The sequence below is a fragment of the Typopeltis vanoorti genome, chromosome 21, assembly GCF_054136105.1.
Source record: "Typopeltis vanoorti isolate ZY-2024b chromosome 21, IOZ_Tvanoo_1.0, whole genome shotgun sequence".
Lineage (NCBI taxonomy): Eukaryota > Metazoa > Arthropoda > Arachnida > Uropygi > Thelyphonidae > Typopeltis > Typopeltis vanoorti.
In genome coordinates, this window is record NC_143569.1 from 16,647,985 (window position 1) to 16,664,446 (window position 16,462).

General features: G+C 36.4%; 1 protein-coding gene across 4 annotated transcripts in view; it reads right to left on the minus strand.

Moving 5' to 3' along the window:
- The window catches only part of LOC150094647 (uncharacterized), a 628,041-nt gene that overhangs the window by 417,844 nt on the left and 193,735 nt on the right, over nt 1-16,462 (minus strand). For all 4 annotated transcript variants that reach the window (XM_090411495.1, XM_090411492.1, XM_090411494.1 and 1 more), the window contains exon 10: nt 9,007-9,092. In XM_090411495.1, the coding sequence (XP_090267621.1) occupies nt 9,007-9,092 (86 nt within the window). The remainder of the gene's footprint in view (nt 1-9,006; nt 9,093-16,462) is intronic.

A 16,462-nucleotide genomic window follows, 5' to 3' on the forward strand; every position in this document is an offset into this window, starting at 1 on the left:
GTAATGTGGGCAAATATGAGAATGGGGAACTGGACAATGAGACTTATTTGTGCCTATGGTCTCACAGAAGGTTCAACAAAGGTAGAAGTGGAGGAATTTTTTGAGGCTTTAGAAAAAGCATCTGACACAATGAAAAAGGAAAAGTTGGTTCTTGTTGGGGATCTAAATAGCAGAGTAGGAAATGATTGTCAGACATACAAAAATATTCTGGGAAAATTTGGAGAAAAGAGCAAAGCTAATAATAATGGCAAATACCTGTTGGATTTCTGCTCAGGACATGGACTGGTTATTACTAACACCATGTTCCAACATAAAAATGTGCAAAAATTCACATGGAGAGAAGAGGCTAGGAATAAGAAAAGTCTCATTGACTATGTTATTGTTGATAGGGATGTTTTCTTCCTGGTGCAGGACACCAGAGAACTGAGGATTTGAAATTGGAAGTGATCACTATTTAGTCTTGAGCAGGATTAAACTGAATTTCTTATTGAAAAGAATGACCTGTAAGAAAGTTTTAAAGCGAATAAAAGTTGAGCAGCTCTCAGATGTGAACTGTAGACTAAAATACACAAAGATTATTGAAGGAAAAATGAAAGAGTTTGAGAACAGGAACCAAACCTTGCAGATTCAGTGGCAAGCCTTGAAGAAAACCCTGATTGATTCAGCCAGAGAGGCATGTGGTGAGATTGTCTGCAAGGATAGAAAAATTAGAACTCCATGGTGGACACAGGCAGTTAAAGATGCAGTGAAGGAAAAGAAGGAAGCATATCAAAAGTTCCTGGCAAATAAGTCAGCTTGTGCTCTTAGAGAATACAGAGACAAATGTAAGAAAGCTAAACACTGTGTAAAACTAGCTCAACAAAAGTCATGGGAGGACTTGGGCAAGAACATAGAAAATAAATATCAAGAAGGTGGCAAAATATTTTGGAGCTTGTTGAAGAAGCTTAGGAATGGAAGAAAGAGTGCTGTAAAAGGAGTTAGAGATGATAAAGGTGACATGAAAACAGGAGAAAAAGATATCCTTGAAGTATGGAGTAATTTGAAAAACTGCTAAATGAAAAACAAACAGTGATGACAGCACACTGGTAAAAAACACTGACCAGGCATGCAGTCAGGAATACATATCCTTACTTGAAGTAGAAAAAGCCATCAAAGGCTTGAAATGTGGAAAGGCAGCAGGAGTAGATGATATTCGACTAAAAATGTTGAAGTATGGTGGTATAAGAGTCTTACAGTGGCTGCACTGCATAGTTCAGAAATCCTGGACAGAGGGATGAATTCCCGATGATTGGAGTAGAGCTCTCATAATACCCATATATAAAAAGGGAAATAAAACTGAATGTGAGAATTACAGAGGGATTTCCCTACTGAGTGTTCCTGGCAAGATTTATGCAAGTATAGTTGACAAACGGTTAAGAAGAATTGTGAAAGAAAAGCTTAGTGAAGAACAAGCTGGATTCAGGCCAAATAAGGGCTGTCAGGATCAGATCCTCACTTTACGACAAATAGTTGAAAAATCATGGGAATATAACAAAGATCTGTATTTAAGTTTTGTTGATTTGAAAAAGGCATATGACAAGGTGCCAAGAGAGAAGCTATTCAATATGCTACAGTTATATGGTGTCAATGGGGTATTATATCAAGCAATACTTAGTCTTTACTTGAGTTATAAGTCAGCAGTTAGAATTGAAGGAGGTACAGGAAGATGGTTTAATGTTAAATCTGGTGTGAGACAAGGATGTACAGTATCCTCTCTGTTATTCATTATCTATATGGATCACATTATGAAGGAAAGTGATATTAAACATGATATCAAAATTGGAGATGTTAATGTCAGCTCTTTGCTTTATGCGGATGATGTTATACTTCTAAATAAATCCGCTACAAGTCTGCAAGATTCTCTGACTAAATTGAATAACTGTTGTAATAGATATGGTATGAAGGTCAGCAATTAAAAGACAAAGACAATGAAAATAGGCAGAATCATTGAAAATGTCAACTGTGTTGTGAATGGAGAACCTGTGGAACAAGTAACACATTTTAGCTGCTTAGGTACGATTTTTACTGAAGATGGTAAATTAAATATAGAAATAGACAACAGTATCAACAAAGCTGGTATGGTGGGAAGTCAATTGAATAAATTCATATGGAATAAGAGAGAAATTAGTCGGAACACTAAATTAGCTGTATACAAGACAGTGTTCAAACCAGTTTTAACTTATGGATCTGAGCACTGGGTCAGACGTAAAACACTTGACCAAAGACTAGAGACCGCAGATACGAGAGTCCTGAGAAAGATTAGAAGCGTGAGCAGATGGTATCAATGGCAATATCATATTAAAAACGAGGATATTAGGAAAGAAGTTGACATTGTCAGCATCCAGGAATGTGTTAGCAGAGTTAATCTCAGGTGGTATGGTCAATTAAACCGAATGGGCAAAGAAATATTAGCAAAACGACCCAGAAGAAGACCAAAATATAGGTGGATTGATACAGTACAAAGTGCCTTAGACAATAGAAATATAAGATCTGATAATGTTGGAGTCTTGACAAGTAACAGACTGATTTGGAGGAAAATTGTAGATAGGAAGTTAGTAATGATGTAATTTTTTTCATGTAGTACTATCATATCCTGTACACCCCTTGAGGGTACATGGCAGGAATTTGATGATGATGATGATGAGAATAATTACACTTTGAACTCGGATAGATAGAATAGTGGCACCAATCCTGATTTATGTTTTGCTACAATCAATGAAAGGTGACCTCCCAGTCGTCGACTAGCCATCGTGTTTTAGAAAGATTCCCATGCAATCAACACTGCCCTGTCTTTATTGAGGTGGTCCCTCGAATACCAATTACTAAAACTACAAAACTGCCATTTTGAAATTTTGCCCAAAGCAAATTGGAACAGCTTCTCATCAGATCCAGATAAAAATGTGAGGTGGATTCCACCACAATCTTGTAACTACTGAAGATTTGTGAAAATAGTACAGCCAAAAAACACATCCCTAGAAGTATAGAAAAGGATACATACCTGGCTGGCTGGAGGAAAACCAGTGAATCACTTTATAATGACTTTCTGAATAGTGGGTGTAGATATTGCAGATGATCTTATTGACAGCTTAAATGAAGCTAGAAAGAACAAATGGATTGACACCATCAAAAGACTGAACTTTAAACATTCAAGCAGGAAGGCATGGAGCCTCCTTAAAAAGTTGGGTGGTAATTCCCATCGCCCTCACGCGAAAGCTACTGTTAGTGTCAACTGTATTGCCAATCGGACAGTGAATCTGTCCAGAGCTAAATCAGAAAAAATCCACACTAAAATAATTAGGAAGGAATTGACCAGACTTAAAGAAGGTTGTTCTGAAGAGACTAATCTATCGAATCCATTCACCAAAGAAGAACTTCTTGCAGCACTCCAGGGAGCGAAAACTGGTAAAGCACCTGGATTGATAATATTCACCCTGAATTTTTAAAACACTCTGAACCAAATACAGTGATATGGCTGACAAAATTCTTCTTTAATATTCTACAGAGTGGCAGTTTATTAAAAAACCAAAGATAATAACCATCGTGAAACCTGGAAAGTCCACTGATAAACCTGAAAGCTATCAGGGGTGAATTCTCCATGCTTGCTATGCTTACTGCGCAAGCTCATTAATTGAGAAAGAAGTAATATTTATTTGTTAATAAATGTATGCATTTATAAGCATTCCATTTAGGCTTTTATTTTTGTAGACAGAGGACTTCTTAAGCTTGCAGAGAAATAATTGAGCTTTGTGTAGTGTATCGAAGGCCAATGCTTGCTCGTCTAGTCAAAGCTACCTTGGCATGCTTGGTTGTAGGAGCTTCCAGGTCCTCACAGCATCACTGTGATTTCATGCACCCGCATAGACATTTCCGCTCCCTTCACGTCATCTTAAACACAAAGCCGTATGCAGTCAAAGTAGCTCTAGCCAGTGAGCTTCAGCCAGCCTTTACAAGTGTGCATGTTGTTTGGGAAAATTAAGTTACAACCAACTTTTTATAATGATGTTATTGACCAGTTCACAAAGAAGAACCGTAGGGCAGAGTTTGTATTTAAGTAGCTAAATTGAAAAAAATAGAATATCGTTTGTAAAATAAATGTTGTATTTGTATGATTAAATGTACAAAAATTTCTAAATATATAGTTTTAAATGGTCAGTAATTCATTATTCCGCTAATCAGACTTCAATCACACCTCTCACTCCCTGAATGATAACAAGAGCAAGCGTGAATTTCAAGACCAGCATTCGCCCCTGAAAGCTATAGACCTATGGCAATGCTCAGTGTTTGCCTTAAGTTATTAGAAAGACTTATTTATGATACAATTAGTACTATTATTATTGACAATCTCCCTCATATGAACAGGCCAGGGTACAACTGTGAAGATCAAGTTTTGGTCCTAATGAATTCGAATTTCGAATCGGGTTTCGAAAAATGCCTTAAAACTGGTGCAGTCTTTATAAACTTGATAGCCGCATATGACACTGTATGGAGGAATAGCAAGCTCCTTAAAACACTGAAATGTAAAAAAAGTACCCATCTGATCAATGCTATTCTGTTGAATACAACAATACAAGTAGTTGTAGATGATGATATGAGCAAGCCAAGAACACTTAACAATGGACTCCCACAAGGGTCACTTCTGGCCCCCTCTTCTATTCAATTTGTAGATTTCTGACCATCCAAGGGCAACATCTAAAAATTTGCATATGCTGATGATCTATGCATCACATTCCAACACCAGAACCTTTGTACTATAGAGCACATACTAACTAGTGACCTAGAGGAGCTAAACCACTTCTTTGAGACGTGATGTCTTATTCCAAGCACTACCAAGACTGAAACATGCTGTTTTCATTTGAACAATAGCATGGCAAGTGACATCTTAAGAGTGCAACTAAATGGGAACATACTACCTCACAATTTTAATCCAAAGTACCTGGGCATAACCCTAGACAGAACCCTCTCCTTTAATAGACATCTCTCTGGTATTGCTGCCAAACTGCATAAACTTGCTGGAACTACCTGGAGGAAGGGGGGGGGGGGGCTTGTGCTCCCACATTAAGGACATCTGCTCTGGGTCTCGTTTACTCAACTGCTGAATACTGCTCAGCTGTCTGGCTGAACAGTGCACACGTTAAATTCATTGATACTGTTCTGAATCAGACAATGCATATAATTTCTGGGACAATAAAGACTACTCCATCATACTGGCTACCAGTTCTGAGCCACATACAACTGCCACATCTACAATGCCAAGACAACCTGATTCAAAAATATAACAAAATTTTCTGCAATCCGCTGCTTTCTATATACTCTGATATTGACAGCTTTATATCACAGAGCTTAAGTCAAGACACCTGCCTATTACAACAGCACAATGACTTGCCACTGATAAACTGTGTCGATAAACTATAAGTCTATGTCAATAAGTGTACAGGCTCTCTCTACACTACTTTGATTAAATATTACACTACCTAATTTTTCATCTTTGGCAAGCAATTGAATAATTCCCTTCAAATCATTTCCTGTATCATTAATATATAAATTAAATAGTAATGGATCAAGCTCAAAGCCCTGTAACATAACACTAGTCATCAATATACTACTCTTTGGTATTTGTCTATCTTATCCTTAACCAGTTTCATATCCATTCCCATTTGCTCCAATTTGCATAACAGAGTTCTATGCGATATCCTGTCAAATGTGTTTGTAAAATCCGGTAGTCTCATCAGGTAGCCATTTCCTTTAACCAACTCATATGTTACCCTATTATAAAAAGTAAGTAAATTACTAAGGCAGGATCCATCCTTTTACAAAGTTATACTGTTTGCCAAAAGAATATCATATCATATAAGAACATCTAGAGATAAGGGAGAGTTCATATCCCACAAGATTTCTAATTTTTTTTACACATTTGACAAGATTCCACACTAGAAGTTATTACACAAACTCATATGAAATGGGACAAAAAGTTATTAGTAAAGAACCAGCATCAGAGAGTAATATATGGAGGTGCTGGGTCTAAGAGAAGGAAGGTAACCACAGAGTTCCATATTGGGAAATTGTTATTTAATTTGTATATATGATAATGAGAGTTGCCATAGATCAATTGGTTTCAACAAACACCTTTGGCTGTAAACATCTAGGTTTAAATCCTGTCTTGGATAGGAAGAACCTTTATCAGGAATTTTCAGTTGAAAGTGAGTTAAACTAGTCTCAAATCAAATGAAGGTGGCAGGGTTTTTCTTTGCAGAAACTCAGGTTTTTCATCCTACAACCAGGCAAACCAGCTAAGAAAACACATACACAATTTCACACAAGGCTATATATTTAGGCATAAGACAAAATTATGGTCACAAAAGCCATCTGAGTAGAGTGCAGGTCTTAGAAGATGGTGTATTCTGTATGTATTTTATTTATTTATTTCATGTGTAAACTACAAAAAATGTAAGAGCATACATATAAATGATTAAACACATACATTTAAAGAAATAGACATTAAAAGAATAGGGATGAAAAGCATACATTAAAAGACAAAAATGCCACTCATGAAATATTAAGCAAAAACATAAAATGTCAAATTTCACTCATCCAGTGACTAATATACTTTAAAGCTGTTTCATTACACTGCATTAAATCTTCTCAGATGCATATATTATTAATGCCTATTAAGCAGCATTGCAAAAGATGATCCATGGTTTGTGTTTCACCACATGAGCAGCTGTCATTGTAAATGTAGCCCCATCTGGCCATATTCTGCCCATTCTGGAACGAAGTCTATTCAATGTCTTCCATCTTTGCCAGTCAAGAAATAAGCCAGAAGGAAGAGATTCATTTAAGCTCAGAGCCTCTGGAAATTGTTCTTGCAACATTGTTGACCTCGTAGCTTTTATGGAACCAAACAACAATTCCACTGAGTGAAATAAAATTTTTCCTTGATCTTAGCCTCTTATGTACTGCAACATGTCCATAGAAAGGATGCCGTTCATCATTTAGTTGTTGTTTCTGCTCATATCAACTCTGTGTAGTCCTTCTGATGTGAGGCGGTGCAATACAGTGAGTATAGATGATCAATTTTTATAGGCTTAAGGCAGCTGGTAATGTGCCAACATGTTTCATTGAGAACCTTATCAATAATTTTGACATGTAATGATCTTTCCCAAACAGGACTAGCATACTCGGCTGTCGAAAAGCAGAGTGCAGTGCAGAGGTGTGCAGTACTTGTGGATTTGCACCCCACCGAGATGATATTAATCGGCGCAGAATATTATTGCGTGTTAGAGTTTTAGCTGCTTCTTCTCTATGTGTGGCTTATAATTTAGGGTCCTGTCTAGTGTAACACCTAGGTAAGTTGGATTTGGATAATTGACCAGTTTCACACAATTCCATCCTATATTTAACTCTCTCCTCACCTCCCTATTGCCCTGATTTCTGGCACAATTAAATCAACGCCCACACACTGGCTTCCAGCTCTTAGCAACATTGTCCCACCAAGTCTGTGCAGGACTAAAGCTCTCTTAAAGAAAATCTTGGAGAACACAGCCCTACCAATACACTTAGATGTATGAATACACTTTGTATGTATGAATGTGTATGAATGAATGAACATCACAAACCCTCCTGCCCAAGAAGGGATTCATATCCACATCTTTTTGGTTAACGAGTAGATATGCTAACCAGCTGGCCAACCAGGCTAGTAGTCTAGATAGTATTATACAATTATTTGCCAATGACGCAACATCAAAAAAGGATGAATAAGCAAAATTTTTGATACAGAATCCTTTGAATAAACTGATTCTATGGGAAAATGTTAATGAGTGTCAGTTTAATGTTGCTAGATGTAGACAAAGAAATCTGCTGCTTATTTAACTAACTGGTAAGGATCCAGGTGGTGTTAGTGATTTTCTTCATTATTTTAGTAAAAATTGCAGTGATTTCAAGAAGCTGATAGTGTGAGGAAAGACTTTCTTCCTTGTTTTGGATGGACTGAATATGTGCTTATTTTCATGTTTGTGGAGGATGTCAACTGAGTATGAAAGAATCTAAAGATGATGCAGCAGGTGTTAATGTTAGAACAAAGGACAAAGCTTTTGAATACACTTGGGGATACTATCAGGAAGAGAATATTGTTTGGTATCTACGTCATTCAAGATCTTTCTAAATGGCTTTTGGGAAAAAAAAAAAAAAAGATACGTATAGTGCATTGTTGCTAGAATTGCAGAAGGTAATTGGTCATTTGTCACTTGGTCATTTAGACAAATGTTAAAGAATGATGTCATGTGGTTTTTTATCTGTAGGTGATGTTATAGTTATCAACTGTATGTATGTGAGAGAAAGACAGGAGTAGAAAAATTGGAGGTTGCATCCAACTTGGAAAAGTAGCAAAAAAGCATAACAGTTTGATCTTTTTGAATCCAGCATTTTCTAAATGTGAATTTCATTCATTAAATACCTACAACACATCAATATTGTGGTCAAACATAGCAAAAAAAAAATGCTATGTTTGACCTCTACAGTAGGATTTCCAGAATAATGTATAATCTAGAATGATAGGTTAAGCATTCTAGATTATACATCATTCTGGAAATCCTACTCTAGAGGTCAAACATAGCATTCTTTTAAATCACTTCAGTCTTCCAATAAGTGGGATGCTGGTCTCAAACTAGGAGATGAAATTTATCTACAAAAAAGACATTCAAAAACAGCAATGCCCACAGTGGGATTCAAACCCACTGTTTAGCATGCAGAGACATTATCCACATGGCCAACTAGACCAGCAAAAACTTATATTTACCGACAAAATCCCTGAAGAGGAAGATATCCATATAAAATATATGTATGACTATGCAGACACTTTTTATGTGCATGTACATCTCTATGTGCATGCACATACATATGCCAAATATGTGTGTATGTGCATATGCACATACACACAGATTCTGCTCCTCTGTAGAATCTCTATAAGGATACTTAAACGAACAGATACTCCACTAGTCAGTTCACCAACTTTCTTCAGAATGAAAGGTGTTACATCCTTTCCTGAAATCTGTAATTTCCTGCAATGATTAAATACTTTGATGAATTAGATGGTTAGTACTTCTTTTTTAATGCCATAAATTATTTTGTATACTAGTAGTTAATATTTATAAAAGGCACATGTGCTTCAGTTAATACAATATAATGATTTAAATAAATAATATAGCTAATTTTTATTGTAAAGAACAATTTTAGAAGGCTATGATAAATAAAAAACAAAATAAACTACACCATTAAATAAAAGTGGATCAATGCATAAAGAAAAGAAATGATGCACATGATAGTTCTTGCTGAGGAATACGTTTTCCCATAACATATACTAATAAACATTTCAAAACTAAAAAAACATGTGCTAACCACAGTGATAAGTTTTAATACGTAATTATTTCATCCCACGCATCTTGGGATATCCTCAGTACAGTAATTCAAACAATACTAGGAATAACATACAGTTAGGGCACATGATTACAATGGAAACCCAATATGCGTGCAGTAGGTTGTTATAGAATTAAATTAAAATATAACTGGAAAAAAAAAAAAAGATACCATATATAGAGAGATTATTTTACACAATTTTGTATGACAATTTCCCATACTTTAGGAATAGCGAGAACATCATTACGGTTTAAATTTGGTCTGTGTAGAAGGGTTTCAGCACTTTCTTTATATAAACGTTCATGTTTATATAAAGATCTATGTAAAAGTTTTGTCTTTTCCCAATCGATCCTATGATTTGGGTTTTCAACTCCGTGTTGAGCGAGGCCAGATTTCTACGGTTTGAAAAGACGACTGTGGTCCTGATGTTCCAAAATGTGTTTCTGAACAGCTCTACCTGTCTGTCCATAGTAAGACAACTTGTAGGAGCATGGAACCTCATACACGCCAGGTAACATCAGAGGTGAGAGTTTGTCTTTAGGAGAAGGTAACAAGTTATAGATCTGGTTGATGGGTTTGTAGGTAGTGGCAAGATTGTATGTCTTCATAATTTTTGAAAGACTTTCGGAGATGCCTTTGACATAAGGTATGGGAATCCTATGGGCTTCTTCTTGTCTAGGTTGATGTGTGGGGAAGTGAATGATGATTTTTTGAGTTGTTTTAAGATTGTATCCATTTAGTATGGCTGTATTTTTGATTATTTTTAATTCTTGGTTTAGAGATTCTACAGAAGAGCAGAATCTGTGTGCTCTGGTAACTAATGATTTAATGATGCCAAATTTTTGAGATGGATGATGAGCGGAAGAATTGTGAATGTAGTGACCATCATCATTAAATCATTAGTTACAAGAGCACACAGATTCTGCTCCTCTGTAGAATCTCTAAACCAAGAACTAGAAATAATCAAAAATACAGCCATACTAAATGGATACAATCTTAAAACAACTCAAAAAATCATCAGTCACTTCGCCACACATCAACCTAGACAAGAAGAAGTCCATAGGATTCCCATACCTTATGTCAAAGGCATCTCCGAAAGTCTTTCAAAAATTATGAAGAAATACAATCTTGCCACTACCTACAAACCCATCAACCAGATCTATAACTTGTTACCTTCTCCTAAAGACAAACTCTCACCTCTGATGTTACCTGGCGTGTATGAGGTCCCATGCTCCTGCAAGTTGTCTTACTAAGGACAGACAGGTAGATCTGTTCAGAAACGCATTTCGGAACATCAGGACCACATTTATCTTTTCAAACTGCAGAAATCTGGCCTCGCTCAACACGGAGTTGAAATCCCAAACCATAGGATCCATTGGGAAAAGACAAAACTTTTACATAGATCTTTATATAAACATGAATGTTTATATAAAGAAAGTTCTGAAGCCCTACTACACAGACCAAATTTAAACCGTAATGACGTTCTTGCTATTCCTAAAGTATGGGAAATTGTCATACAAAATTGTGTAAAATAATCTCTCTATATATGGTATCTTTTTTTTTTTTCAGTTATATTTTAATTTAATTCTATAACACACTACTGCACGCATATCGGGTTTCCATTGTAATCATGGGCTCTAACTGTATGTTATTCCTAGTATTGTTTGAATCACTGTACTGAGGATGACCCAAGATACTTGGGATGAAATATTTACGTATGTTTTAATACATAAATATTTCATATTATCACTGTGGTTAGTACGTGTGTTTTTTAGTGATGAATTCACCACAGGTTTCATTGTATAAAAAAAAACATTTCAAAACTTTCAGTAGTATAATAATGAGCAAACTCAACCTTATTTGTACAGATAATTATTTCAATTTTTTTATTAGTTTTTTTTTCATATTCCAGAAAGAAAACATGTCTCTGATATGAGCTTTTATATGCATCTCAGGTTCCTATATAGCCTCCAAATAAAGGCTTAAAACCTAATTAATATAATAATGCAAGACAATTTTCAGACTTCATATATTTTAAGTGGCAAGATAGAAACAATAGTTTATGCCAAGGAATAATTCTTCTGTATCATACTGAATTTTTTAAAAAATTAGCCTGTACAGTTCATTGATGGACAGTTTCATAGATTCTACTATCAAATTAAGCATTTTTAGGTGTTTTTTTTTAATTTTTTTTTTAAGATACAACAGTAGTTTATGCCAAGGTATAGATCATTCAATATAATATGAAAAATTTGAATTCATAATATGAAAAAACTGATACTAGTATAGAGATTAATGGAGTATCTGGAAAGATTAGGGAATCAAGGCTGAGGTAGTTTGGTCATGTTATGCAGTGAGATAAAAGCTATGTGTAAAGGAGAGTGCTGGAGATGAATCCACCAGGTGAAGGAAGTAAGGGAAGACTTAAACAATGATGGCTGGGCAGCTTAAGAAGGACCAAAAGATTTTGTACAAGAGGAGAAAATGGCCTTGTACAGAACTGAATGAAGTTGATCTGCTGCAATGAACTTACTTGAGTGGGGAATGAGGCTGAAAAAAAGGAAGATTAATGGATATTTTATCCACTTTTGTTTATATTTTTTAAGATGTTTTTATTTTATCAAAAAAAATGTCATATCCATCCTATCTGGTGCTACTGCATAAAACCAGAAAATAAATAAATAAATACACATGAGTCCTAACTAAAGTCACTAACAATATTCACTGACTCTAGCTTTGAATTAACTGCATTAATTAAGAATTGCAATTTTTATAATAATTACTCATAATCTCAAATTCTCTTCATAAATAGTTACAATATAATAAAATTGTAGTTTATTTCATTAGCCTCAGGAATAACAAGGGCAACAATAATTAAAAATGAAACTCAGATTTTTTGTGACCAATTAAAGTTTTCTATTCTCCCCTCTCCTGGCTAAGTTTTGTGTTATTATGTAAAAATTTCATTTTCATGATATCCAGTTCATTCATTTTCAGTTTATGGAGAAAACAGGTTCATAATATAGGAGGGTGTTTTTGAATAGTGTAAGATATGACTCTATCGCAAAATGTGTTACAATTTTTCCTCAGTAACATAAGTGTTCTTTAGTGGTGCTGTTTTTGGACTTTAGTTGTTATATTGTGTTATTTTTGGGTAATGAGAAGGCGAGGTCAGAGCCGGATGAATCTGCGGTGGAAGAGAAGATAAGTCTTCATTATTTAGTATATAAATATAATTTATACTTGTAGTACTGCGTAAGTAAATTAGCTTACATTCAAGCATATAACATAGTATTTAGTGTTTAGTTGTGGTAGTAATTAGTACTTAGCATTTAGTTGTAGTAGTTCCTCGGCACTAAGTTAATGATGGTGGCAGCCACAGCTCCAATTGCAAATGCCGTGTCACCAAGTCCCTCCCCCCCCATTCAAGGACTCTATTTTGCATAACATAATAAAGGATTTTGTGGCATGTATGCATCCAGCAGTTGGATATGTGGCAGGTGAGAGAAGGGAGAGTTCATATATGTGTAAAATGTAGGCAATGGGAGGAATTCAGTGAGTTAGATGTTACAATATCTGACCTCGTTGCATCAGGAGCGGGAGAATCTCGAGAGACGAGTAGTGTGATAGGTGAGAATAACAAGTGAAATATGAATGAGAAAATAAGAGTGGAGTATGTGGAAGACTTGACTGATTGTGAAATTTTGGAGATGGTCTTGATTGGGAGGATGAATGGTAACTAAGAATGACTAACTAGCAGAGAGAGAGATAGATGAGTTGAAAGAGGAGGTGGAATGTCTAGGGGAGTGAGATGAGAAGTATTAAAAATGAGAGTAGGCGAATGGAAGAGATGAATGCAAGGCGAATCAGAGGAGGCATGAGAGAGAGAGTTATGGGAATGACAGAAGAGGAGAGAATAGAAATGGTAGAAGCGGGAATGATAGAAGAGGAGAGAACAGAAACAGTAGAAGAGAGGGAATGAGAGAGACGTATGCAAAGGATAGAAGAGGAGAAAATAGAAACAGTCAGAGAGAGAGAGAGAGAGGAAGCGAGAAGAATGCGAGGGAGTGCTAGAACCAGGGGATAGAGTGATGCCAGAACAGCAGGTAAGTAGGGGAACACTGAGAGAAAGGGCTAGAGGGGAGAGAGAGAGAGAGTGAGGGATGCAGGTGAGCAATCAAAGAACAGAGTGGAAAGAGGTGTGATGTATGGAGACTCCATGATCCACGGTGTGCAAAATAGGATGTCAGAAGAATGTTTGCCTGGAAGAACGACAGAAAGTGCGGCTATGGTAATTAAGTGGGGTGAAAGGGTGGATGAAATGATTGTGATTATGGACTCGAATGACTTCAGAAGCAGTGTAAATCGAGTGGCAAAAGATCTGAGATTCATGCTTGAGGGTGTACAAAAGAAAACACAGAGAGGAAAGACAGTGTGTGTGTGTAACTCAGGTATGATAATGAGGAGCTTAGCAGAAGAACAGTAATAATGAATAGCATAATTGCCAGAATGTGTCAGAAGAGAGGATTGGAATATGTGGATGCCTGGAGGGCATTTGAGTACAGAAAGGACCCGTATGTGAGAGACCACTTGCATTTGAATGAGGAAGGATGTAGACATCTGGAGAGATTGCTGTTTTCTGAACGAGTCAGTGTGTCGATACAGGGAAACTAGAGTTCCAAGGATGGATGTTAGCAGGGGTAGCCTCGTGTGGGAATGGGTGCTTGGGGAGAAGGGAGATGACATCAAGTAACACTGAGTCCAGTGGGGATAATGATAAGTATAGAAGCAGTGACATTTTTATGCTTTATACTAATGCCAGGAGTATCCGGAATAAAGGAGATGAATTGGTGGCACTGATAGTGTCAGCCTGGCCAAAGATTATTGGGATCATTGAAGATGATATAATGACAGGAATAGAAGTAGCAGGGTACAGCATATTTCAGCAGGATGGGAGGGGAAAACTTGGTGGTGGAGTACTGCTTATGATAAGTGATGACTTATGTCCTCTAAGAATGGAGGTTTTGGAAGGCAGTGACACTAATTTTGAAAGCATATGGTGTGAGGCAGAGAGGTCGGCATGACAGGATTTTAGTGAGGTGTTGCTACAAGCCAAGGAGTACAGAGAGTGGGGAGCAGGAGATGTTTAGGTAGTTGAGCTTGGCAAGTGCAAGAAGAATGATTGTTATAGGAGATTTTTAACTACAGCAGTATAAGCTGTATTTCTAGAATTCTTCAGGGGACAAATGTCTTAAGCAACATGTAATAGAGAGAACAAGAGGTTCAAGAGTTTTGGATTTGGTCATAGCATCAGAAGAGCTGATAATAACTGAGATGACATTTCTCCCCCCAGTTGGAGAGAGTGGTGATGTGGTTTTGACATGGAAGATGAATAGATATGTATCAAAGAAAAGGGAACATATGTGAAATTATAAGGCATGTGATTATAATAGTCTTAGATATCAACTTGGGGAAGTTCCATGGAGGGCGGAATTGGAAGGCCAGGATATCATTAGTGCTTGGGAAATGGTGAAGGAATATTTGTTAGCAGCAATAGTAAGCTGTATTCCACGAGTGAAAAGGGAACACAATTTGGTGTAAAGTGGATTATAAACAATATCAAACAGGAATGCAAGTGAAAAAGAGATTACGGAAGAGATATAAGGAGACGAGTGGAGAGCAGATGCATGAAGAATATAAGACTCAGGCTAGGAGAGTGACTAGTATGGTGAGGAAGGCAAAACTGGAATATAAGAAGAGATTGGCACTAAGATTCAAAGAAAAGCCTAGGGAATTTTTTAGCTATGTGGCCAGTAGGAAGAGAAATAATTGTGGAAGAATGACAATAGAGTTTGCTGTTTTAAGGATACTTGTGACATAAGACTGAATATGGAGATAAGAAAAAATTAATGAGTAATCTTGATTAGACTTTCCCAGATTTTTTGATATAGATATACAGTCATTATGATTCAGGTTGAGATTATGGAGCAAGGCCTCCATGCTTTCCTTGAACAAATGTTCGAACCTATAATGGGATCTATGTAAGAGGTGAGTCCTTGACCAAAAGATGCTGTGGTCAGTTTTCATCATATGTTGAGCCAATCCAGACTTTTAAGGTTTGTTGTGAAGAATGGAAGATTGATGTTCTTGGATTCTTTTTTCAAGAGAACGTCCAGTCTGTCCAAAATAGGAGAGATCACAGTTGCAAGGAATTTGATAAACTCCAGGAAGAGATAAAGTTGAGCATTTGTCTTTAGGAGAAAGAAAATGAGAAGACAATTTGTTAATAGGTGAATACGTAGTTGTTAAATCATATTTCTTTAAAATTCTTGCAACAGACTGGATGTGCTCTTGAAAAAAGAATCCAAGAACATCAATCCTCCATTCTTCACAACAAACCTGAAAAGTCTGGATTGGCTCAACATGGGATTGAAACTGACCACAGCATCTTTTGGTCCAGGACTCACCTCTTACATAGATCCCGTTATAGGTTTGAACGTTTGTTCAAGGAAAGCGTGGAGGCCTTGCTCCATCGTCCAAACCTGAATCGTAATGACTGTATATCTATATCAAAAATCTAGGAAAGTCTAATCAAGACTACTATTTAATTTTTTTTTTTTTCCAATCATGTCTCTACTTCAAAATATTCCGTTTCACACTTAGTGATATAACATAACGCGGCGTGTTCTATTTTTAACGATCTATTGTTAGTATTCTAGCTTGTATATTTTTTGTTAACTGTTCTTGTAATACCATTGAGGATGGTCTGCTATTTCCAGACGAAATATTTGGTTAAATAAATATCTTTCTTGTGGTTACGTCCATATATCATTCTGACAATAGAGTGACTAATGCAGAGGACAAAATGGAGTTGTTCAATGAGCACGTTATTGGAGTATTTCATCCTGGAGAAGAAGGTTTCAATACTAGAGGGGTAGGGCAGGTTTGAGGTTTAGAGGTGCAAGAGGAGAGTGTGTTCCAAATGCTGAATACTCTGGATGTCAGTAAAGCAGTG